General features: G+C 42.8%; 1 protein-coding gene across 3 annotated transcripts in view; it reads right to left on the bottom strand.

Annotated features, from left to right (window-relative positions):
- Positions 1-27,437, bottom strand: part of LOC141080602 (acetylserotonin O-methyltransferase-like) — a 141,596-nt gene that overhangs the window by 29,915 nt on the left and 84,244 nt on the right. For all 3 annotated transcript variants that reach the window (XM_073565938.1, XM_073565939.1, XM_073565937.1), the window contains 2 exons: positions 11,464-11,532; positions 7,150-7,268 (listed from right to left, as the gene is read on the bottom strand). In XM_073565938.1, coding sequence (XP_073422039.1) covers positions 7,150-7,268; positions 11,464-11,532 — 188 coding nt within the window. The remainder of the gene's footprint in view (positions 1-7,149; positions 7,269-11,463; positions 11,533-27,437) is intronic.

Below are 27,437 nucleotides of genomic sequence, written 5' to 3'. Positions count from 1 at the left end.
GTTTGTGTGATGTGTACACTGTGTGCTGTTTGTGTGATGTGTACATTGTCTGTGTGTGAAGTGTACACTGTGTGTGATGTGTGTGTGCTCTTTGTGTGATGTGTACGCTGTGCTTGGTGATGTGTTTGCTGTCTTTGTGTGATGTGTGCCTGCACTGTTTGTGTGATAAGTACACTGTGTGTGTATGATGGGGGCGCGTGCTCTTTGTTTGATGTGTACGCTGTCTTTGTGTGATGTGTGCATGCAGGGCCACCATCAGGGCATTACTGCACTTACTGGCATATGGGGCCCGCAGCAGGCCACCTCTCTTCTGCTTAGGCCTCTTTCACACTTCAGTTTTTTGCATCAGTCAAAATCCGCCAAAAGGACGGATGGCGGATCCGTTTTAGTACTGATGACAATGGATGGCACCCGTCCGTTTTTTTTACGGATCCGACAAATGAAGAATTTTAAAGGAATCGCAGCCGAGAGAGAGAGAGAGAGAGAAGAAAAAAAAAAAAAAACTGAAGTGTGAAAGAGGCCTGCTGGGCCCCAGCAGCAGGATCCTGCCGCTTCAGTAACTGATCGTGCATCCTCAGACGTTCAGTTAAAATCTGTTGACGTGTGGGAGATTCCTCCTGCACGGCAACAATTAACAGCAACCAGCCAATCACAGGCCAGCAGCTGACATCAGCGCACTATACTGCTATGGGGGTGCATTATACCCCTATAGGGATGCATTACACTGCTATGAGGGTGCATGATACTGCTATGGGGCTGCATTATACTACTATGGAGCTGCATTATACTACTATAGGGGTGGATTATACTGCTATGGTGGTGCATTATACTATATATGAGTATGGGGGTACATTATACTTCTATGGGGGTGCATTATACTGCTATATATGACTGGGGTGCATTATACATGACTATGGGGGTGCATTACACTTTATGTATGACTATGAGGTGCATTATAATACTATGAGGGTGCATTATACTGCTATATATGACTATGGGGTCCATTATACTGTTATATATAACTATAGGGGTGTGTTATACTTTGTATATGACTATGGGGTGAATTACTACTATGGGGGTGCATTAAACTACTATGTGGGTGCATTATACTACCATATATGACTGAGATGCATTATACTATTATGGATGACTATGGGCAATATGGAGAGACATGGGGCAGTATGGAGAGACATGAGGCAGAATAGGAGGACACGTGGGGTCCAGAATGGGAAGACGTGGGTTCCAGAATGTGGGATATTATTACTGTAGGGGCTAATTAAAGGATATTATTTTTGAGTAGAGTTGAGCGACTTTGGTCGGATCGGGTTTCGCGAAACCCGAACGAAACAAAATTTGAGTCGGATGAAACTGGTCCGACTAGGGCAAAAAAAAGTCGGAGTTTCGTCCGAAACCCGACCCCAATGCAAGTCAATGGGAAATAAAAGTCGGCATTGAGTGGATGACATTCATCCACTCAATGCCGACTTTTATTCCCCATTGACTTGCATTGGGGTCGGGTTTCGGACGAAACTCCGACTTTTTTTTGCCCTAGTCGGACCAGTTTCATCCGACTCAAATTTTGTTTTGTTCGGGTTTCGCGAAACCCGATCCAACCAAAGTCGCTCAACTATTTCTGAGGATACTGTTTTCAGTGTGGGGGAGGAGATGTTCTGTTACTCTGCAGGGCAACATGGTCACTTTTTTTCTTCATCTGGCATAGTGTAGATGTTGTGGAAAAATGCTCTAAATAACTGTTATTTTCTGCAGAAACGAGTCCTCACTGGAAGAAGTGATGGCGGTGTGCACTGGATGAAGATGAAAAGCAGAGATGAAGGACTTCAACTAGAGATGTCACCGGTGAGTAAGTGTGTTACCTGTACGCTGACACTATACACTGTATACTATATACAGAGATCCTGTGTATAATGTCATTGGTGATCACTGTATTATCTGTGCAGTGACCATATATATAGAGCTCCAGTGTATAATGTCACTGGTGATCACTGTATTACCTGTACACTATACACTTTATACAGAGCTCCTATGTATAATGTCAATGATGAACACTGTATTACTTGTACAATATGCTATATATGGAGCTCCTGTGTATAATGTCACTGCTGATAACTGTATTACCTGTACATTAAATACAGAGTTCCTTCATATAATGTAATTGGTGAACATTGTATTACTTGTACACTATATGCTACAGTGCCTTGCGAAAGTATTCGGCTCCCTGGAACTTTTCAACCTCTTCCTACATATCATGCTTTAAACATAAAGATACCAAATGTAAATTTTTGGTGAAGAATCAACAAGTGGAACACAATTGTGAAGTTGAACGAAATTTATTGGTTATTTTAAATTTTTGTGGAGCGTCAAAAACTGAAAAGTGGGACGTGCAATATTATTCGACCCCTTTAGCTTAATACTTTGTTGCGGCACCTTTTGCTATGATTACAGCTGAAAGTCACCTGGTGTATGTCTCTATCAGTTTTGGACATCGAGAGACTGAAATTCTTGCCCATTCTTCCTTGGCAAACAGCTCAAGCTCAGTGAGGTTTGATGGAGATTGTTTGTGAACAGCAGTTTTCAGCTCTTCCACAGATGTTGTTGATTCTTCACCAAAAATTTACATTTGGTATCTTTATATTTGAAGCATGCTATGTGGGAAAAGGTTGAAAAGTTCCAGGGAGTAGAATACTTTCGCAACACACTGTATATACAGAGCTCCTGTATATAATGTCACTTGTGATCGCTGTATTATCTCTACACTATACACTATATACAGCGCTCCTGTGTATAATGTCACTGGCGATCACTGAAGTAAGTGTACACTGACACTATACACCATGTACTATATGCAAAGCTCCTGTGTATAATGGTACTTATGGTAATATTAATATTGTTTTTTTTATTAATGATCAGTATTGTAGTATTTGGTCACAATGTGGTTGTAATATATCGTCCAGCCATTGTGTGGTGGTAATTGTTCCTTGCATGTGGTATTATTTGGTAACTATGTGGCAGTAATATGTGATCCGGCCATGGTATGGCAGTTTTTTGTGGTATTATTCGGTCACTATGTGGTGGTAATATGTGGTTTGGTCATGCTGTAGCAGTATTTGTCCCTTGTATGTGATATTATTGTTCATTTTTAAAAAATGTATGTGACACATTCCATTAACCGCTAAATCCCCGGAGGTATTTTCATTTTGGCATTTTCATTTTTTGCTCCCCTTATTCCCAGAGCCATAACCGTTTGTTTTTCAGTCAATATGGCCATGTGAGGGCTTGTTTTTTTGTGGGACGAGCTGTACTTTGGAACCACACCATTGGTTTTAACATATCGTGTACTGGACAACAGGAAAAAAAATTACAAGTGCGGTGAAATTGCAAAAAAAAGTGGAATCCCACAGGTGATTATTTTTTATCTTGTTCACTAAATGCTAAAACTGACCAGCCATTATGATTCTCCAGGTCATTACGAGTTCATAGACACAAAACATGTCTAGGTTCTTTTTTATCTATGTGGTGAAAAACAATAAAACAAAAAAATTAGTGCCAATTTCTGATGCCCATAGTATCTCCATTTTTCGTGATCTCGGGTTGGGTGAAGGCTTATCTTTTGCACGCCGAGCTGATGTTTTTAATGCTACCATTTTGGAACACATACGATCTTTTGATCACCCGTTATTGCATTTTAATTAAATATTGCGGAGACCAAAAATGTTAGCTTTTTTGACTTTTTTTTCATTACGCCGTTTAGCGATCAGGTTAATTCTTTTTTTATATTGATAGATCGGGTGATTCTGAATGTGGTGATGCTAATTATGTGTATGTTTGTTTTTTTGTTTTATTTTGAATGGGGCAAAAGGGGAGGTGATTTGAACTTTTATATTTTAATTTTTTAAAACATTTTTTTTAACTTTTGGCATACTTTAATAGTTTCAATAGGAGACTAGAAGCTGCCCTTAATCCAATCGTCTCTGCTACATATAGGCGATCATTAGATCGCCTGAATGTAGCATAATTGCTCATTTGCTTTGTGCACTGACCACCATAGAGGTCTGCTGGAGACCTCTGGTTGTCATGCCAACCTATCAGCGACCCGTGGTCATGTGACGTGGGCGCTGATAGGTGGGATTTCCAGCATGCTTTCCAGAAGTCAGAGTTTGACAGTGGCATTTAACTAATGAACAGCCACAAGAATTCAAAACAGCTGACATGTGCCAGTAAAGATGTGGTCTCAGCACCGGAGCCCACATCAAAGGGAGGGAGTCTGACATCGGTGTGCTATTACGCCCGATGTCAGAAAGGGGTTAAAGAAACAAATAAAAATATAACTAAAAAGAGTATTGGATATTTTAACAAATATTTAATACGTTAGGGTAGAGTAGGGACCTGCCAAAAGAGTCTACCTAGTCGTGGTGGCGGCATGAAAAAAATCTTTTAGCCAAAACACGAGCTGCTGGCTATATATGTGAACTGATGTTACATGGGAAATGTTAATGTGTGATTGGTGAGGACGAGGTGCAGATGTGGAGTTTTTCTATGAGCGGGTGGTGGGACTGTGGAAGGTTTGAGGGTTGAAGGTGGAGCCTGGGTGGAGTCTCAAGAGGGCCTGGAAATTTTTCCAGTATTGGGCCCTGAAATTCCTAGTGGAAGCCCTGTGTGCGTGCACTGTTTGTGTGTTGTGCACGCTGTCTTTGTGTGGTGTATGCGTGCGCTGTTTGTGTGATGTGTATGCTGTGCTTGATGTGTGCATACTCTTGGATTGGTGTGATAAAACTAAAACAAAATTTATTGTACTGACTATCACATAGTAAAACACTGTATACGTGTAGCATTGTGGGGTTCAAGCTTTATGCTGTTGGGAGAAGGGTAGGCAAGGGTACATAATATTGTACTGGCTGCAGGATGACTGTGGCTTTGAAAACACTGAGTGGCTATAGGTAACAGTGTGTTAGAATGCACTGTAATGTTAGTGAATGTGGTTGCCTGACCATGACACAAAATGAATAAACCCAATTTATTTGGATTCATTTAGTGAGATATTGCCGCCGAAATAATGTGATCTTTTAATGTGCAAATTGTGTCACAGTCAAATTCTCAGCCTAAGTGTTAATAACTTGATGTTATCTAAAAAAATATATATACAGCTCTGGCAAAAACTAAGAGACCACCACATCAAAACCCTGTCATGGGCAGCCCATTCTCCAGACCTGAACCCCATTGAAAACCTCTGGAATATAATCAGGAGGATGATGGATAGTCAAAAGCCATCACACAAAGAAGAACTGCTTAAATTTTTATGCCAGAAGCAGTGTGAAAGACTGTTGGAAAGCATGCCAAGATGCTTGAAAGCTGTTTTTAAAAATCATGGTTATTTAACAAAATATTGATTTATGAACTCTTCCTGAGTTAAAACATTAGTATTGTTGTTTCTAAATTATGATGAACTTGTTTTCTTTGCATTATTTGAGGTCTGAAAGCACTGTTATTTTTATTGTGACCATTTTTCTTTGTCAGAAAAAAAATACAAAATGTATTGCTTGGAAATTCGGAGACATGTTGTCAGAAGTTTATAGACTAAAAGAACAATTTACATTTTACTTAAAAATATACCTATAAAGAGAAAAGTCAGACAAACTGAACATTTTGCAGTGGTCTCTTAATTTTTGCCAGAGCTGTATACAGTGACCATAAAGTCATGGTGCACTTTTATAGTTTACATTTTGGCGCCCTTTCTCTGGCCCAATCATATCAGACCTGTTCATGAGGAGAGATAACAAGAACCAATCAAACAGCACAAACTCATTTAAGCTGTTGCTGAGCCCCCAGTCAGATTAACCCCTGATAAACTGAACTCTAATTAATGCACTGCTAGGTCTGTGACATCATTCAACCACAAGTTTAGATGTGTGTAGGGCAACAAATGGAGCCCACATCGAACTGCACTGAATAGGTATGAAACTGGGAGAGTTTTTCTTTTATTTGGAGCAGATTTCACATTTATATCATCTTTTGTTGCTTTCCAGTTACTGGTCAAAAGTGCACCATGACTTTATGGACACACTGTGTATATACCCAGGATACCCAAGTGACTCAATGTTTGTTATAGGGTTTAAATTACAAGAAGTGTCTAATGTGATACCCCTATTACCAGGGACATGTTTTCTGCATTTTTGTGCTATGCACTATTAATGTGCAAATGAGATATATTGTCTTCAACATTTCTATCATTCATTAGGACCCTCTAGGAAGTTCTTTATCCCACATACTTAATTTTTTCTTGTTCAACCTATTACTACCAATTTTAGCTCCCTGGACAGTATTTGTTTTTCTCCCTAACATGAGGGGTGACAGGGTCCGATAGGAATATAACACAGCTGGCGCTGAGCAGGGGCGCCAATTGCTTTATATACAGGGTTGTAACCTCTGTGGTTATGAGCTTTAACGGGGTCTTACAGCGCCAGGCCCTCAATATGTATTTGATTGTTCTCTACCCAGAGTCCCAGAGTTTTTATTTCCTTTTTTCGGTGGTTTTATTGCATTTTTTGTACTTATATAATTTTAAAGCATATTTTTAGTATTTAGTATAGTATTTTTTGCTGTGATTTATGACTTTAGTGGTTACCCATCACTTACAATAATTTTTGTGAGTCTCCCGAGATTCTAGTGATTGGCAGCAGCAGTAATAAGGGCTGTGGTCATGAGATCATGATTGCAACCTGTCAACAAATACAGGAGATCTAGTAGAGTGTTTACGTGCCAGAACTGCTTTTTAGTCCCAGTCCTGCCCTGCTGACGTCTTCCATAAGACACTAACCTCCAGTGATGACTTCTCATGTTGACAGGTGACCTCCACAGTCAATCACAGGTAGAAGTGGTCACATGTGTTATTAGGTTATAGATGGAGTGCGTGAGACCAATGTGGGACCGACAATAGTCATAAAATTAGAAATTTCTAATTTTTTTTTAATTCAAACCGTTCTACATACAATCTGTACAAAGATCTGCCTGATTTATTGGCTATTTGTCATTGCAAATTTCCATGTGGCATGCTGTGGATTTATTGCATACATTTATGTATACGAAATAAATTAAATAAAATAAATAAAATAATTTGTAGGACTTTTTAATTACCTCCCAGATCAAAGACTGTGTGGAATGCAGATAGGTCAAAAGCTTGTATGACATCTTTTCCACAAACATTCCATATTGTGTCCATTTTATGCATAAAAGTCACCATCTCCTCTTCTGATCTAATTACAAATTAGTCAAAAGAAAAATGGGAACAGCGTTTATACCTTTAAATACAAAGCATTATGATGTAGATACACTGCAAATGTCTAAGCTGGGTTGGATTTTCTTCTTTTTAAAAAAAAAAAAAAAGACAGGAGTGGCCACCTACAGCAGTGGTTCCCACATGGATTCGATTTCCAATGCTGATTTGATGGTACATACTGTATGTCCACCCCTGAGCATATTACCCTGATGAACCATTGTGATATCACAGCAGATTTTTTGACCAAATCCCTGTTGTGATGTCACAGATTACCTGCCTGAAACCTTCCTGCAATATCACAGGAGCCTACCTTACAGAAAACGACACGAAGTCACCAGACCTTGCCTTACAAAAACACCAGTGTGATGTCACAGCAGCTTACCTGACTAAACCCTGTTGTGATGTCATGGCGTACCTGACTGAAACCTTCTTGTGATGTCACAGTGGTCACGTGAGTGGAGCTTTTTTTGTGACATCATTGCGGCTCACCTCACTAAAAACCACTAGTCATGTCAGAGCTAGCTTGACGAAAATACTTTTAATGTCCCAGGAGCTTACCTGGATGAAACATTTTCATTATAGTACAGCAGTGCACCCAAAAACATAGGTCCCCTGTATATGACCTGTATGTGGCACTGAGAACCAGGCTTTGTGTTATTATTTAGGGTCTCCAGCACATGAACCCTGACAATCACAACACCTTACAGCACACAAATATGATTAGTAGGACATCAATATATCCTGTGGGAAGACTCACACCCTTATTTTTACAAGGTAATCTTGTTCAGGTCTATTACACAAAATTGTTGGTACCCCTCGATTAATGACAGAAAAACCCACAATGGTGACAGAAATAACTTCAATCTAAGAAAAGTAATAATAAATCAAAAATCTATGAAAATGAACAAATGAAGTCAAATATTTGGAACTGAGAGTCCTCAGTGGTGGATACCTTTTAATGGCTAACTGAAAAGATGGTAAAAAATTGCAAGCTTTCGAGACTACTCAGGTCTCTTCATCAATATATATACCTGATGAAGAGACATGAGTAGTCTGGAAAGCTTGCAATTTGTTACCATCTTTTCAGTTAGCCATTAAAAGGTATGAACCACTGAGGACTCTCAATTCCAAATATTTTTCTATTTACTGGCTAATACGTGTAAGACAACGCTAACTGCTTGTGTTGGGGGACACTCGCTTGGCTATGGGATTCAGTCACACAGGCACGTTTTTCCTCACAAAACAGTCTATTTGATTTATTTAAGCATCATAAACCGCACCGTAGGCCATGTTACACTACACAGACCTAACACATAGTCCATAGCACTTCACGGCTTAACTCCGCAGTCAATAAACACACCGGACTTCTCACTTCATCCCGTTACCGTAGGTGACCGCACACCGAACAGTTCATTACATATATCAACGGATCATAACAAACACCGACAGTCTGTTCCAATGGCATATACTTCTCTGCCGTTATTATAACCCCCTTCATCTGGAGTTACCTTCCTGGAGCTCCTGCTCCACACACTGACCTCCTGTCAGTCCTGGTTCCAAGGGAAGCTGCCGAACTGGGATCACCGTCCCAGACAATGCCTTGCTCACCAGGCCACCTGACAGCTCCAGACCTTCAGATGGACAATAGCTTCCCCAAAGCAGTGCCGTCACAGACTATGGCAGTCCATGGTCTCACCCTGTGCTCTTTAGGAAGTCTGTCCCCTCCTGGTACCTTCCAACACATAGACCTATCAGGACATTAGAACAATGACCCATTCAGGTCCATACACTCTCAACATGTGACCCAAAACCTGGTCACATTATGTAGCTGTAACCACCCCCATAGGTGGGCAGTGCATGTGGTTAGTCAGTCCCACCCAGCTCTCTGACTAACCCTGTAAGCCCCCTTATAAAACTACACAAACACTTGTGGAACTACAAGTCTCAGAGCAAAAACATTTCGGGCTTACAGCGCAGACTTCCTCTGCGACACATACCGGCTATTTGCAATAATGCCGGTCACTGGCTCACCATCACAATTATGGCTCCATGCGTACCCTGAGGTGCACATACAGCGCCCTCTAGCTGTAGCAGGGGTCACTGCCTCACATACGATACAAAGATATATATCTTTCCTGTATCCAAATGAAAGTCAGACATTGCTTTTGAACCACTCTTCCAAAGAATTTAAAAAAATAAAACTCATGGACAGAAATGATGGTATCCTTAACTTAAAATTTTGTTGCATAACCTTTTGAGGCAATCACTGCAATCAAATGATTCCTGTAACTGTCAATGAGACTTCTGCACCTCTCTACAGGTATTTTTGCCCACTCCTCAAGAGCAAACTGCTCCAGTTGTCGCGTGTTTGAAGGTTGCCTTTTCCAGACGGCATGTTTCAGCTCTTTCCATAGATGCTCAATAGGATTTAGGTCAGGACTCATAGAAGGCCATTTCAGAAAAGTCAAATGTTTTCCTTTTAGCCATTCTTGGGTGTTTTTAGCTGTGTGTTTTAAGTGATTATCCTGATGCAAGACCCATGACATGTGACAGAGACCAAGCTTTCTGACACTGGGCAGCACAATTCTCTCTAGAATCCCTTGCTAGCGTTGATATTTCCTTTTACCCTGCATAGATTCTAGACACCCTGTGCCAGATGCAGCAAAGCAGCCCCAGAACATAACAGAGCCTCCTCCATATTTCATAGTAGGGACAGTATTTTTTTTTTCTTGATATGCTTCATTTTTCCATCTGTGAACATAGAGCTGATATGTCTTGCCAAAAAGTTCAATTTTTTTCTCATCTGTTCATAGGGCATTCTCCCAGAAGCTTTGTGGCTTGTCAACATGTAGTTTGGCAAATTCCAGTCTGGCTTTTTTATTATTATTTTTTCAACAATGGTGTCCTCCTTGGTCTTCTCCCATGAAGTCCACTTTGGCTCATACAACGACGGATGGTGCGATCTGACACTGATGTTCCTTGAGCTTGAAGATCACCTTTAATCTGTTTAGAAGTTTTTCTGGGTTCTTTTGTTACCATTCGCATTATCCATCTCTTTGATTTGTCATCAATATTCCTCCTGCGGCCATGTCCAGGGAGGTTGACTACAGTCCCATGGAGGTTAAATTTCTGAATAATATGTGCAAATGTAGTCACAGGAACATCAAGCTGCTTGGAGAAGGTTTTATAACTTTTACCTTTAACATGTTTGTCTATTATTTTCTTTCTAATCTCCTGAAACAACATTTTCTTTGCTTCTTCTGGTCCATGTTGAGTGTGACACACACCATGTCACCAAACAACACAGTGAATATCTGTAGTCCTATGTACAGGCCCTCTCACTGATTCCAAGATTGTAGACACCTGTGATGCTAATTAGTGGACACACCTTGATTTAACATGTCCCTTTTGTCACATTATTTTCAGGGATACCATCATTTCTGTCCAGGCCTATTTAATGCGTTTTCTTTTTTAAAAAATTCTGTGGTAGCATGGTTGAAAAGCAATGTCTGACTTTAATTTGTTTATTTTCATAGATTTTCCATTTATTATTACTTTTGTCAGATTCAAGTTATTTTTGTGACCATTGTGGGTTTTTCTGTCATTAAACGAGGGGTACCAACAATTTTGACCACGTGTGTAGTTTAGTTGCTACTCCAATTAATAGGCATCTTCATCAATGCCACAGAATTTGAATAAAGCAGCAGGGCACATGGGCAGCCATCACTTCATTCATCTCCTCCGGACAACAGTCCTGTGGCTGGTGGACAATGAGTGGATAATGGGGACAGTGTATGTCGGGCCCCCCGTGATAACACACAAGCGTAACAGTCAGCATCTATCCGGTGGACACATTGGAGTATCCCCAGGAATTAAATGAATTACACAATGACATTTATTTTTCCTATTCCAATAGTGGAGAGGGAATCTCAGGGTAGCTGGCATTTTGTTTTAAATTTACAATATATTTAAACATTTCTAAAAACGTCTCCAAAATTATTTCACACACTGTTACAAAATAGAATACAATTCCAGAATATCTACATAACAAAACCATGCTCTCTCAGTGGTTATACACCAGGAAATACTTTTACAGTTTGGGCCCAGAACTTCATATTCATTTGCAGAACCAACAATCATTGTTGCAAAGCTACAGTATGTGCACAAGGTACCTGTAAACAGCTTCAAATAATTCTTTTGAAGACACTCCAAAAGGCCGCTCATACTGACATTTTCCTTCTCTGCAATATAATAAGGAGCATTATTTGGTTACATTTATAATTGACAAAACATTTCCTTCCATACATTTTATGTGCAATAATCATGTACAAACGTCATCCTGTATTCAAGCTTCAAAGCTTCATCTCTGGCATAAAGTAAAGGGTAACATTTCTGACACTTTTTCTTATAAACACATCTTAGGAAAAACAGATTTTAAAAAATTGAAACCATTTGCCTCAATCTCACTCCTACAAACAGTTTCTAATGGCACAATCAATTCCAGTCACATATGAAAGTAACATAAAGTCTGGACACGATGAGTTTATTAGACTCTTAGTTTTTTCCCATTTTGTGTAAAATCTGCATGGTCCTGAAAACTGTGCCCAAAATACAGTTGCAGTTGCAAGTCTAAATGGAAGCACAATGTGTGAGGCACTCTGTGCTGCAGTATGCTGTCTCAGTATCATGCTCAATTATATGTATATACAGCTGTGTGAAAATGTGTTTGCCTCCTTCCTGATTTCCTATTGTTTTGCATGATTGTCACACTTAAAATGTTTCAGATCACCAAACAAATTTAAATATTAGACAAAGATAATACAAGTAAGCACAAAATGCAGTTTTTTAATGAAAATCTTTATTATCAACGTAAAAAGAAATCCAAACCTACAGTGTCCTGTGGGAAAAGTGATTGCTCCCCCCACTTAAAAAAAAATTAACTGTGGTTTATCACATCTTTGGGAAGCTGAGTTCTAATTTTGTTGGCAGCGGATTACTCACGATACTCTCCAAGTGTGTGACAGCCGAACTTGTTAATTCAGGAACAATCAGGAACAATATATGATAAGCTTAATAGATCAAGAATAAATCACTTGTGTGTCTCTATCTGTGCAGCATCTACAGCAGGCTGCTTCTCTCATACACAGACAAAACAGGAAATACAGTCACATGCTCTCCCTGTGTGAGCCTCTGGAAGGTTTATTTGTTCCAACTTCATTAACAACATACAAATCTAGCAACTAAACACTCAGACATGAATGGATTTGCTGCTCCAAAACTGTCATGATCCAGGACGGGGTTTCGCTTTGGCCCATCCTGATCAGAGTGGGGGTTAATTGTTCCGCCTCTCTCTGGCAGAGGGTGGCTATTTAATGCTCACTGGACCTAGGTCCGGTGTCAGTTATACTCTTGCCCTCAGCTGAGTTAGTTGACCTTGTGCGTACGTGTGCCTTGTGCCTGATATCTTGCTTGCTTGTTTGGTTTTGATCCAGTTCTATCCCTGTTACAAGTTCTGCCTGGCCCTCTTGTACTGCGCTACCTCTCGTGTATGACTCTCTGCTTGTGACCCAACTTCTCTCTGCTCGTCCCCTTGGTACCACGTCGCCCTCTTGTGTATGACCTTTGGCTTTGTCTGACTATCCATCTGTTTGTCCCTCCTGTGCCTCGTTTGCCCGTACTGTTGTGACCTCCATTTTGCCTGACTCGGAGTTGTTGTATGGTGTCCTGTCATATCTGAAAGCAGGACGCTAAGCCCCGCCCCCTTGCAGTCACCTGACCATAGGTCCTGTGCCAGCTTGATAATTTCAGTGTCCGCAGGTCCTGTGCCTCTTTACTTTCCGGCGCTGAATGGACCCTGACACTAATAGTTTGAAGCACGCATTGTCACCTCTGCTGCCCTGCTCCACAGGTATCTTTTAGCACTGTTTCTGTACTCAGGACACGCGCACTGGCTCTGTGAGTGAGTGTAGTGCGGTGTCTCTGACACAAACATATTCCAATAAATTCCCTAGCCACACCCAGGTCTGATTGCTGCCACACCTGTTCTCAATCAAGAAATCAATTAAATTGGACCTGAGTGACAAAGTGAAGTAGACCAAAAGATATTCAAAAGCTAGACATTATGCCGTGATCCAAAAAATTTCTGGAATAAATAAGAAACAAAGTATTTGAGATATATCAGTCTGGAGGCTTTGTGACTCCAACGAACCACAATGAGAGCCACTATCCACAAATGGCAAAAAAAAGGAACAGTGCTGAACCTTCCTAGGAGTGGCTGGCAGACCAAAAGTATTCTCAGAGCGCAGCGACAACTCATCCAAGAAGTCACAAAAGACCCCACAACAACATCCAAAGAACTGCAGGTCTCACTTGCCTCATTTAAAGTCATTGTTCATGACTCCACCACTAGGCTGGAGTCAGACACAATGTATGAAAATACAGACCATATTTTATGGTTGTAATACGCAGAAATGTTCCCTGAACAGTGATCCGTATGTCATCTGTTGTCAAGGTGTGGCTCCGTTTTTTGCACATGTAAGCATCCATATGACATCCGTATGCCGAGGCTTGCAAAATGGACATATAATGGAGCCCAATGACAGATTAAAACACAAATGAAATATATATATATATATATATATATATATATACAGTATATATATATATATATACATATATACACACAGTGCCTTGTGAAAGTATTTGGCTCCCTGGAACTTATCAACCTTTTCCCACAGATCATGCTTCAAACATAAAGATACCAAATGTTAATTTTTGGTGAAGAATCAACAAAAAGTGGGACACAGTTGTGGAGTTGAGCGAAGTGTATTGGTTATTTTAAATGTTTGTGGTAATACAAAAACTGAAAAGTGGGGTGTGCAATATTATTCGGCCCCTTTAACTTAATACTTTGTTGCGCCACCTTTTGCTGCGATTACAGCTGCAAGTCGCTTGGGGTATGTCTCTATCAGTTTTGTACATCGAGAGACTGAAATTCTTGCCCATTCTTCCTTGGTAAACAGCTCGAGCTCAGTGAGGTTTAATGGAGATCGTTTGTGAACAGCAATTTTCAGCTCTTTCCACAGATTCTCGATTAGATTCAGGTCTGGACTTTGACTTTGACATTCAAACACCTGGATACGTTTGTTTGTGAACCATTCCATTGTAGATTTTGCTGTATGTTTGGGATCATTGTCTTTTTGGACAAGTATCAGGTCTTTTGCAGACTCCAGCAGGTTTTCTTCAAGAATGGTCCTGTATTTGGCTCCATCCATCTTCCCATCAATTTTAACCATCTTCCCTGTCCCTGCTGAAGAAAAGCAGGCCCAAACCATGATGCTGCCACCACCATGTTTGACAGTGGGGATGGTGTGGTCAGGGTGATGAGCTGTGTTGCCTTTACGCCAAACATATCGTTTGGCATTGTTGCCAAAAAGTTTGATTTTGGTTTTGTCTGACCAGAGCACCTTCTTCCACATGTTTGGTGTGTCTCCCAGGTGGCTTGTTGCCATCTTTAAACAACACTTTTTATGGATATCTTTGAGAAATGACTTTCTTCTTGGCATTCTTCCATAAAGGCCAGATTTGTGCAGTGCATGACTTATTGTTGTCCTATGGACAGACTGTCCCACCTCAGCTGTAGATCTCTGCAGTTCATCCAGAGTGATCATGGGCCTCTTGGCTGCATCTCTGATCAGTCATCTCCATGATTGAGATAAAATTTTAGAGGGACGACCGGGTCTTGGTAGATTTTCATTGGTATGATACTCCTTCCATTTCAATATGATCACTTGCACAGTGCTCCATGAGATGTTTAAAGGTTTGGAAATTATTTTGTATCCAAATCCGGCTTTAAACTTCTCCACAACAGTATAACAGACCTGCCTGTTGTGTTCATTGGTCTTCATGATGCTCTCTGTGCTCCAAACAGAACCCTGAGACTATCACAGCGGAGGTGCATTTATACGGAGACTTGATTACACACAGGTGGATTATATTTATCATCATTAGTCATTTAGGACAACATTAGATCATTCAGAGATCCACAAGTTTGAGTTTGCTGCACTGGAAGTAAAAGGGCCGAATAATATTGCACGCCCCACTTTTCAGTTTTTGTATTTCCACAAAAATTTAAAATAACCAATAAATTTCGTTCAACTTCACAATTGTGTCTCACTTGTCGTTGATTTTTTACCAAAAATTTACATTTGGTATCTTTATGTTTGAAGCATGATATGGGGGAAAAGGTTGAAAAGTTCCAGAGAGCCGAATACTTTCGCAAGGCATTGTGTATATATATATATATATATATATATATATATATATATACACACACACACACACACACACACACACACACACACACACACACACACGTCATTGAGACACACATAGCAGAATAGTCGCAAAATCAATTGCCGGCTTCTGTAAAATCAATACAAAACCCGACATGAAATTACACATGGCTTACATACAGTAAACCATTTCATTTATGGTTTATATGTCTTTGACTAATAATTAGATTAGGGTATGTGTGTAAAATTTGGGACATCTAGGAGTTAAATTAAGGGGTTAATTCATTGAAAAAAAAATTCATGGGCTCCCGTAGTAAATTCTGAACCAGAGAGGGAAAGCCAGTGAGTGAGGGCATATATGTATTAATAGCCTTGAGAGAGACCATTGTTTTTGGCCCTCCCGGCTACAAAAATCTGCCCCCAGACACCCTAGAAAAGGCGCATCTATAAGATGCACCTTTTATGGCACTTCGCCTCTCTATTCCCATTGCCCTGTAGCGGTGGCTAATGGGTTAATAATAATGGGTTAATGTAACCTTGCTATTGGAAGGTGACAATAAGCCGGATTAATAATGGAGAGGTGTCAATAAGACACCTATCCAATATTAACCCTAGGCTAGTAAAGGGTTAAAAAAACACACAGACATTAATTAAAAATTCTTTTAATGAAATAAAGACACAAAGTTTTTGACCATATTTATTCCTCTGCTAATCCATAAAAAACATGGTCCTGCAACAAAAATAAAGCAAAAAAGCAACAATATACTTACCTCTCCGCTGGTCAGTCACGTCCCCCGCTGCAATCCTTCAGAAGGGGTTAGCTGGTTTACAACGGGACCGGTGCTAATGCGACCAGCCCGCTGTAAAAAACTGCCAGAATGAATTAGTTCATCTCTACGCAGCCTCCCCGGCTGACCGGAGATGAACTAATAAGCGTAGGAAAGTTTCAGAATGTTTTCCCACGCTCATCAGTTCACCTCAGGTCAGCCAGAGACTCTGCGCAGCCTCACTGACATCCCTGGCTGACCTGAGGTGTCTTGGTGTCTTTATTTCATGAAAAGAATTTTAATTGATATCTGTTTGTGTTTTTTTAACCCTTTACTAGTCTAGAGTTAATAATGGAGAGGTGTCTTATTGACACCTCTCCATTATTAATCTGGCTTAATGTCACCTTTCAATAGCAAGGTGACATTAACCCATTAGCCACCACTACAGGGCAATGGGAATAGAGAGACTAAGTGCCAGAAATGGTGCATCTTATAGATGCGCCTTTTCTGGGGTGTCTGGGGGCAGATTTTTGTAGCCAGGGGGGTCAAAAACAATGGTCCCTCTCAAGGCTTTTAATATCTGCCCTCACTCACTGGCTTTCCCTCTCTGGTTGAGAATTTACCGCAGGAGCCCACGCATTTTTTTTTCAATAAATTAACCCCTTAGCTTAACACCTAGATGTCCCAAATTTTACACACATACCCTACTCTAATTATCAGTCAAAGACATATAAAAAAATAAATGAAATTAAATGGTTTACTGTATGTAAACCATGTGTCATTTCATGTTGGGTTTGGGAATGATTTTACAGAAGCCAGCAATTGAATTAGAGGCTATTATGCTATGTAGAACTCTATGAAATATTATATATATACATACAGTATATGTCTCAATGACATGTACTGTATATATACTGTATATATGTATTCTATGTGTCTATATCTATTCTTTCGTTTCTTTATTAAACATGTCAGTGTGATTTTACTGTATCGCAAAATGAATTGTTAAAGGACACCGGTGCATATTTCTCACAAGTCACACATCTGGTCCCTGTGTAATCCGTATTTTTCTTGCCCCCATAGACTTGCATTGGCGTATTTTGGCCGTAATACGCTTACATGCTGCGATTGTCTTGGCCCTGTAAATACTACCGAGAAATATACGGCTGAAGGGAGCTGCCCCAAATAGAAACATTGGTCCGTGTGCAATGCGTGGTTTTAGCGCCTCTCACTCGTCCGTATTTCTCTCTAGTGTGATGCTGGCCTAAGAAAGAGACTAGGCAAAAATGGCCAGCATGGCAAGAGTTTCAAGACAAAAACCACTGCTGAGCATTAAAAACAAAAAGGCTCCTCTCTGTTTTTCCAGAAAACATCTTGATGATCCCCAAGACTTTTGTCTCATCATTCCATAGAGTATTCCCCAAAAGTTGAACTTTTTGGAAAATAAATACCTGTAGCGCTCGCATCTCTGCCTGCAGTCTCTCTCTCCCTGAAGAGACACCTGCTTACTCACCGCTGAGGCTCCTGTCCTGCTCTTTTCACGTCTGCTGCTGCACGGGGTGCATGCATGTCTATCAAGTCTCCGTGCACTGTGCTTAGAGCGTGCGCGCACACTTCCTCTTTCTTAAAGTGGCTGTGCGTGTTCCTCTAAAGTGTCCCCAGCCAATAGCTGGATGTCACTTACTATTTAAACTGCCTCCTCCAACATGGAGGTGCCTGTGCAATGTTGTGAGAGTGTTCCTAACACGCGTATCAGTTCTCAGGTTCCAGTACTTACATCTCAGCCTGCTGCACCCGCAAGTGCTTCCTTCAACGGTAGCCAAGTCCGCTGTACCTACCAGTGCTTTCCTCAATGGCAGCCAAACCAGCTTCACCCGCCAGTGCACACCTCAACGGCAGCCGAGCCAGCTGCACCCGCCAGTGCTCATCTCTCCATCAGACTGTCCTGTCTGAACCTGCAGTTCCTGTCATCTTCTCTGCCTGCATCTGTTTGACATTCCCCTGGGCCATCAGTCCTGGAGTAACACTTGGATCACCTCCTTAGTCTCTCCACGGGCCGCGATGTCGTTAGCTGCTGCATGTCAGTGGTCTGCTTGGGTGAGGCTCCTAGTCACGCCCTTCCATGTCTTCCTTGGGTATTGGCACAGTGGTTTCACCACCCAGCCCAATACAGTTTGCAAAGGCCAAGGAATCTGCTGGCTCCCAGGTGTATTCCATTTCGGACCTATACCAGGAGGTCTCCCACCAGAAGGATCAGCAGGACAAAATTCTATCCTATCTGTGGTCTGTGAATACCCATCTTGATACTCTGACAGTACCGGCTGCTTCCACAACTTCTCAGGCATCAGTTACCACCATGGTGACACACCAGGCAACCAGTTATGCACCAGGTTCCTGACCTCCTCTGTCAGCTCTTCCACACTTTGGAGGAGATCGCGCCCTGTGTCAGGGGTTCATTAACCAGTGCACATTGCACTTGGAAACCCTTGCTCATCAGTTTTCCTCGGACTGAGCCAAAGTGGCCTTCATCATGTCACATCTATCTGGTGAGGCCTTAGCATGGCTCAATCCTCTGTGAGAGTTGTTGGTGTCGGACCTACAGTCCTTCTTGGAAGCCTTTCGTAAGGTCTTCAACGAGCCTGGTCGCATTTCTTATGTAGCCTCTTCTCTGCTCCAGTTATGCCAAGGTAACCACTCCATGGGCCAGTATGCGGTCTGTTTTCGTACCTTATCTTCAGAACTTGCTTGGAACTATGAGGCTCTGGTGGCAACGTTATGGGAAAGCGAATCAAGGACAAACTGGCTGGCCGGAAGATACCCACCTCTCTGGTTGACCTGGTGTTTCTCGCAAACTGAACTGACATTAATTTTCAGGAACGGACCAAAGAGGTGAACTGCGAGAGAAGATTGGTATGCCTGGCTCACACCTTTCAATGACCGATCATTAAACAAGTTCCTGCCGCGACCAAGCCATCCATGCGCCGCCAAGTTCGTCGAACCGAAGGGATATGCTTCTATTGCGGCAGCTCTGAACACCTTATTCGTTCCTGCCCTGAGAGACCAGGAAACACTAATGCCTAGGATTAGTAGGACAGGCTACCCTGGGCTGTGTCTGTCTCCTGCAGCAAAGGGTCGTTTGTTGACTTGACCCACCTAGATTCTGGCTTCACAGGTAACTTTGTTCAACAGGCTGTGGTCGAGCGGTATAAGATTCTGGTCCTATGTCTTCCGGATCTGTTGGTGATTTCTTCTGTGCATGGAAAGCCTCTTCCCAAGACCATCCAGTTCATCACAAGCCAAACTTCACATGCCACAAATGCAAGCTTGTGTCCATGTTGGAGGAAAAGTTGCAAAAACTCGAAGAGAGGTTAGCTACGTTGAAGATCATTAAGGAAGGTGAAGAGTTCTTAGAGCAGAATTATCTCTTCATGTTACAGAAAGAGAAGAAATTCGAAGTGCACCTGAAAAAACAGAGGAATGGAAGCATGTGACCCAGAGAAGCAGGAGGATCGGGAGGCAGTCATCACCCATACTGCTCAGGAACCAGTACCAGGCTCTCACCCAGGAGAACGATGAAGAAATACATCAGGATAAGACTTTGCCCACAAACAGCAACCTTGTACGCTTTCAGAATTCTCCGGGATGGATAAAGAAAAATGTTGTGAAGAAGAAACGGAGAGTGGTGGTCATGGGGGATTTCCTGTTGAGAGGAACAGAGGCCGCTATCTGCTGACAGGATATAACTTCAAGAGAAATGTGCTGCCTTCCAGGTGCAAAAATTAAAAATGTGTCTGACAGGATATCAGGACTCTTCAGACTTACACATGACTACCCATTCCTGCTAATACATGTGGAGACAAATGACACAGCAAGAAAGACCTGGAAACCATCTACAGAGACTTTGAAAACTTCGGCAAGAAAGTGAAAGAACTGGGAGCGCAGGTGGGTCTTCTCTTCCATTCTCCCAGTGGATAGCCATGGAACAAGGAGGTGGAATAAGATTCTGCAGGTGAACAACTGGCTACGTCGATGGTGCTGTCAGCAAGGATTTGGATTTCTGGATCACGGAGTGAATTACCTATACGATGGACTACTTGCTAGAGATGGGGTGCACCTTACGAAGACAGGAAAACATGTATTTGGAAGTCGCCTTGCTACACTCATCAGGAGAGCTTAAACTAGAACAATGTGGGAAGGGAAGCAAAAGGCCAGAAAAAGCCATACACCTGGCAAATGCTATTGAGAACTCTGCTATTAGAAGTGGAAAGGAACAACAAAGACAAAAGAATCTAAATAATAAAAATACTGGAGAAAGAGAAACCAATCACAAACTAAAATGTTTCTATACTAATGCACAAAGCATGGGCAACAAACAAGGAGAACTGGAACTACTAACACAGGAAAAGAAATATGATGTCATTGGAATCACTGAAACTTGGTGGGACGATACACATGATTGGAATACAAGGCTAGAAGGATACAACTTATTTACAAGAAACAGACTTGATAAACGAGGAGGAGGTGTCGCATTGTATGTTAGAAACGTGTATATCTGCACAGAGATTGAAGCTTCAGAGACTGGGAGTTCTGTGGAAACTGTTTGGGTAAGAATACAAGGACAGAACAATGGAAAGGACACCATTTACTACAGGCCGCCTGTGCAAGCTGAAGATATGGATGAACTCTTTATGCATCAAATGGCCAAGTTCTCCAAAAAATATGACATAGTTGTCATGGCACATTTCAACTCTCCAGACATTTGTTGAGAATCTCTCTCAGGCAAAACTAACAGGTCAAGGAAATTCTTATCCTCTCTTGCTGACAACTTTATCTTCCAAAAGGTAGGGGAGAAAACAAGGGGATCTGCTACCTTGGATCTAATCCTTATAAACAGGGAGGAAATGGTTGAGGAGGTAAAAGTGGCTGGGACCCTAGGAGGTAGCAACCATGCTATTTTAGAATTTTGGATAACTAGAGGAGGAAGACCTGTGAAGACTCAGACGTCAAGGTTAGATTTCAGAAAGGCAGATTTTAAGGGATTCAGAAAGAGAATTGGAGGGATCCAATGGCTGGATATCCTTAAAGATAAAAATGTCCAGGAAGGATGGGAAATCTTGAAAAATGAAATTCTCAAAGCACAATTGTCAACAATTCCGAAAAGAGGGAAGAATAGGAAGCATTTAAGGAAACCAGGATGGATGAACACAGAACTTAAGCACATGCTAAAAAGGAAGAAAGAAATGTTTATAAATGTTTATAAAATGGAAAGCGGGAGGTATATCTAAAGAATACTGTATAATGCTGTCTGCAGAACCTGCAGGGCACAAATCAGATTATCTAAAGCTGACAATGAATTTAGGCTTGCAAAATCAATAATAAAGGATTTTCGGGATATGTCAAAAGTAAAAGAAAAGTCAAAGATGCTATAGGATTTTTACAGGATGAAAATGCTGAAATGGTAAGACAGGATGTTGAGAAGGCCGAACTTTTAAATTCCTATTTTGCATCTGTTTAATCTCAGAAAGGAAATGTAACATCAACTGTTCTTCACTGTCCTATTAAGGGAATAGAAGAATCCAGGTGTCACGTGGACCCGTCCTGTGTGACAGGACCCGCAGGCCAGTAACTAAGACATCAAGACACGGCACGTGTAACTGTCCTGTGTGACACGACCCGCAGGCTGGTAACTAAAACAACAAGACTCGGGGGAAGGGGAAACAGTTACAACGGTGGGCCCTGCGATAGGGAACAGGGAAGTGGAGACCTCCTACACTCCCCTGAGTCAGTGTCCCTCACACTCCTAACGTTCCCTATACAGGCTCCTCACCTGTCGCCGAGCCAGAATCTGTCACCCTAGCACACCCTACACCTATCCCTTGCTAGGGAGCTGGATGGTGCAGGCACTGGCCCCACCGCTGTACTAATACACACCAGGGAAAAATACAAACAAGGAAACACCACTTAGCTTTGCTCTGTTGCTATTGCTCCCAGCAACAGAGTCCACCACCAGAATGCAATAGCTGCTACTTCTCCAAGCTTTGTCAGAGCTGCAAGGAACACCTCTCTGTAATTCCTTCCTTCACCATACTTTACATCAGAGCTCCCCTGAGCTGCTCTCTGTAGTTCCTTCCTTCACCAGTCTTGGTTGGAAATGAGCAATATCACCAACAGTGAGTGAAACCACCTGCTACACCTTTATAGGTAGGACCCAAGGAATCATACCTGCTTCATTATCATGTGCAATAACACTAACCACCACCGGGGGCAAACTAGAACAAAAGACACCACCGTGCAATAACCCCAATGGCCACCGGGGGCAAAACCAACTCCAAGCAACCAGCTCAAAGGAAAAAAAGGTTACTTATTCAAAACCTGTCATAATCCAGCATGGATCATGACAGTACCCTCCCCTTAATGAGGGGCCTCTGGACCCTCAAGACCGCTCCTCATCTGGGAATCACCTACAGAGGGGACGCCCAGATCCAGAGTTTACCCCTGCAACTACCTGCACGTCAGGTTGGTGACAAACGAGCACCGCTGGTATTGGCAATGTATGCTCTGGAGGCACCACACATATCCGAAGCGTCGACCTGGGGAACGAGTTGTGTATGTGTATGTTTGGGGGTAACTCGAGCTGGTAAGACTCCGCAACAGACTTCCACTGGATGTTTTTTGGTGGCCACCCATACATGCTCGTTCACACACAGGTCCGGACCTGAACGTTTATTGCCACACATTCGTTTGTCACAATTCGGGGAACTCTTTCTGGGATTGACAACAGAGGTGTCCCCCTGTGTCACCACACTCACACCCCCGCAATTCACCACGGGGTACACCACCCTCCAACCCCTTCCACCACGAGGTCTGTGCCTCCCAGGGTTGGCTAATGGTGAAGGTTGAGACTTGCCTCTACTTTCCTGCAGCACATCTGCTGCTCTCACTGGAAAGAAAGGGGTTAGTTGAAGAGAGACGGCAGAGACAGTAGTCCCTAGGCAGCAGCTCTCACACGACTGCCTCCAGCTGACCACTTCCCTCGCCCGCCAATCTAGTACCGGGTTGTGTTTTTTCAGCCAAGGGAGGCCCAAAACGATAGGCACTGGCATTCCCTCCAAGACGTGGCATGACAAGGACTCCTCATGATGTCCTTTATGTAGATGGATGTTTTCTACGACTTGGGTCAAGCTCCCCTGGCTCAGTGGAACAGAGTTTATGGCCTGGACGCTTATAGGTTGGGCTAGCATCCTACACCTCAGGCCATGAGTCTGGACAAGATGAGCATCCACCAGACTGACTCCTGCTCCGCTGTCCACAAGCATCGGTATCACCTCGGTACCCCGCCAGCCAACACCTCTGCTGACATAGTACCCTGGGAGGGCAAAATGGAGTAAATATACACTCCCTGGTCGCCTCCCTCCAAGCGACCAGGGGAATGCGGCTTCTCAGATGGCACAGATAATTTGGCACGGGTTGGGCAAGCCTTCAGGACATGACCAGTCTGCCCACAGTAAAAACATGCCGACACCACTCCCCAAACCGTAGGCAGCTCCGTACACAAATTAGCTCCTCCTACTTGCATAGGTTCATCTGGAGACTTGGCATGCACTGGGCAGGCTCTCATGAAATGGCCCGGTTTCCCACAGGAAAAGCATAACCCCCCACCACGACGATCCGCAGACACCCACTTTTTTGTACCAACAACACCGGGCTGTCTGGGTTTCTCCATCCGCACTGGTGGGTCCTCCTCCTTAGTGAGGACAACAGGGGGCACATTTTGTGTATGTCTCTCCCTAAGGCGTCTATCCACCCATATGGCAAGGGACATGGCGGCCTCCAGCGACCTGGGGGCGGCGTACTGCACCAGAGTATCCTTCAACTTTGGAGACAGACCCTGCACAAATTGACTCCTAAGTGCAGGGTCATTCCACTGAGAGTCAGTGGCCCACCTCCTAAACTCTGAGCAGTACTCCTCAGCAACCCGGGCTCCCTGTTTACACCTACAGAGCCGGGATTCCGCCAGGGAGACGCCATCAGGATCCCCATACACAAGCGCCAAAGCCACAAAAAACTCGTCCATGGACTCTAATGATGGTGAATCATCCGGCAGGGAGAAGGCCCAGGATTGGGGATCCCCCTTTAGAAGTTACATAATGATTCCCACCCATTGCTCTTCACACCCTGATGAACGAGGGTGCTGCCTGAAGTATAATTTGCAGGCTGGCTGAAAAATCAAGAATTGATCTCTCCCTCCAGAAAACCTGTCAGGGAGGGATATCTTGGGTTCTGGCTGAGCCAGTGCCTGAACCAGACCCCCAAAGACCACCAACAGCTGCAGCTTCTGCATCAACACACCGCACAGCCCCCTAATCTCATCAGTAAAGATCTGCAGCATTTGGGCAAAGGTCTGCATTGGGTCCATGGTTCAGCATAAAAAAATGTTATGATTGGTGATAATGTCACGTGGACCCGTCCTGTGTGACACGACCCGCAGGCCAGTAACTAAAACAACAAGACTCGGGGGGGAAGGGAAACAGTTACAACGGTGGGCCCTGCGATAGGGAACAGGGACGTGGAGACCTCCTGCACTCCCCTGAGTCAGTGTCCCTCACACTCCTACGGTTCCCTATACAGGCTCCTCACCTGTCGCCGAGCCGGAACCTGCCACCTTAACACACCCTACACCTATCCCTTGCTAGGGAGCTGGGTGGTGCAGGCACTGGCCCCACCACTGTACTAATACACACCAGAGAAAAATACAAACAGGGAAACACCACTTAGCTTTGCTCTGTTGCTATTGCTCCCAGCAACAGAGTCCACCACCAGATGCAGCTTTCTTCCAGAAGAGTTGTTACTTCTCCAAGCTTTGTCAGAGCTGCAAGGAACACCTCTCTGTAACTCCTTCCTTCACCAGACTTTACACCAGAGCTCCCCTGAGCTGCTCTCTGTAGTTCCTTCCTTCACCAGTCTTGGTTGGAAATGAGCAATATCACCAACAGTAAGTGAAACCACCTGCTACACCTTTATAGGCAGGACCCAAGGAATCACACCTGCTTCATTAACATGTGCAATAACACTAACCACCACCGGGGGCAAACTAGAACAAAAGACACCACCGTGCAATAACCCTAATGGCCACCGGGGGTAAAACCAACTCCAAGCAACCAGCTCAAAGGAAAAAAAAGGTTACTTATTCAAAACCTGTCATAATCCAGCATGGAGCATGACTCCAGGATATCTATAAACAGAAAGATAGTGAGGAAACACTTAGCTAACCTAAATGAATTCAAGTCTCCAGGTCCAGATGAATTACACCCCAGAGTACTGAAGGAGATAGCAGAAGAAATTTTTGAACCCCTCTCCATAATCTTTGAAAATTCTTGGAGAACAGGAGAAGTCCCAGAAGACTGGAGAAGAGCATATGTTGTTCCTATCTTCAAAAAGGGGAAGAAGGTGGACCCAGGCAACTATAGGCTGGTGAGTCTGACTTCTATACCAGGAAAGATCTCTGAACAAATTATTAAACAACATGTATGTCAGTACCTGGATAAGAATGAAGTGATTAAACAGAGTCAGCATGGGTTTGTAACTAATAAGTCATGTCAGACTAACTTAATTTCATTCTATGACAGAATCACTGATTGGGTGGATCAGGGAAATGCTGTAGATATAGTATATTTTGACTTCAGCAAAGCATTTGACAAAATATTTCACACAATCCTTATTGAAAAAATGACTAGGTATGGAATGGACAAGGCAACTGTTAGGTGGATTCATAACTGGCTTAGTGATCGGACCCAAAGAGTGGTCGTAAATGGCTGCACATCCAGTTGGAAGAATGTCTCAAGTGGGGTACCACAGGGCTCTGTCCTGGGCCCTGTATTGTTCAACATCTTTATCAACGATTTAGATGAAGGAATTGAGGGTAAACTGATTAAATTTGCTGATGACACAAAGCTAGGAGGGATAGCTAATACTAGAGAAGAGAGAGGATTCAAAAAGATATAAATAAACTGGAGCAGTGGGCAGGAACTAACAGAATGGTTTTTAACAGGGAAAAATACAAAGTACTACATCTGGGCAATAAAAATGAAAAAAGCATGTACAGAATGGGAGGAATAGGGCTAAGCAACAGCACATGTGAAAAAGACTTGGCTATACTAATAGATCACAAACTGAATATGAGTCAACAGTGTGATGCAGCAGCAAAAAAGGCAAATGCAAGTATTAACAGAAGCATACAGTCTAGATCACATGAAGTCATTATTGCCCTCTACTCCACTTTGGTCAGACCTCATCTGGAATACAGTGTCCAGTTTTGGGCACCACATTTTAAAAAAGACATCAACAAACTGGAGCAAGTTCAGAAAAGAGCGACCAGAATGGTGACCTGTCTGCAAACCCTGTCTTATGAGGAAAGGTTGCAGGATTTGGGAATGTTTAGCTTGAAAAAGAGAAGACTGAGAGGAGACTTAACAACGGTCTACAAATATCTCAAGGGCTGTCACATTATAGAAGGATCATCTTTATTCTCATTTGCACAAGGAAAGACTAGAAGCAATGGGATGAAACTGAATGGGAGGAGACACAGATTAGATATTAGAAAAAACTTTTAGACAGTTAGAGTGATCAATGAGTGGAACAGGCTGCCACGAGAAGTGGTAAGTTCGCCTTCAATGGAAGTCTTCAAACAGAGGCTGGACAGACATCTGTCTTGGATGATTTAGCGAATCCTGCTTTGAGCAGGGGGTTGGACCAGATGGCTTAGGAGGTCCCTTCCAACTCTACGATTCTATGATTCTATCACAGAGCCCATGGAGCTTCAGGTGGGGATGCTCCATTCGGAAAAGATTTCTCTTCATGTGCTGTCTGGTCTTTCTTATCCTCTACTTCTAGGTCGCCCATGGCTGCTAAAACATGAACCCCTTCTGGACTGGATGTCTGGAGAAATACTCCGTTGGGGCTCAGGTTGTCACGAAATGTGCATTGCTCCCGTTCATCCTGTCTGGTCTCCTACTAATCTGCCTGGTTTGCCAGCGGCATAATGGACGTATGGGGACGTCTTCGACAAGAAGGAGGTTGAGACCTTGA

The sequence above is a fragment of the Dendrobates tinctorius genome, unplaced genomic scaffold (genome assembly GCF_039654945.1).
Source record: "Dendrobates tinctorius isolate UK_male_01 unplaced genomic scaffold, ASM3965494v1 ptg000016l, whole genome shotgun sequence".
Classification (NCBI taxonomy): domain Eukaryota; kingdom Metazoa; phylum Chordata; class Amphibia; order Anura; family Dendrobatidae; genus Dendrobates; species Dendrobates tinctorius.
The sequence above is the reverse complement of the archived record's forward strand: the minus strand, read 5'-3'. Positions and strand labels throughout refer to the sequence as shown.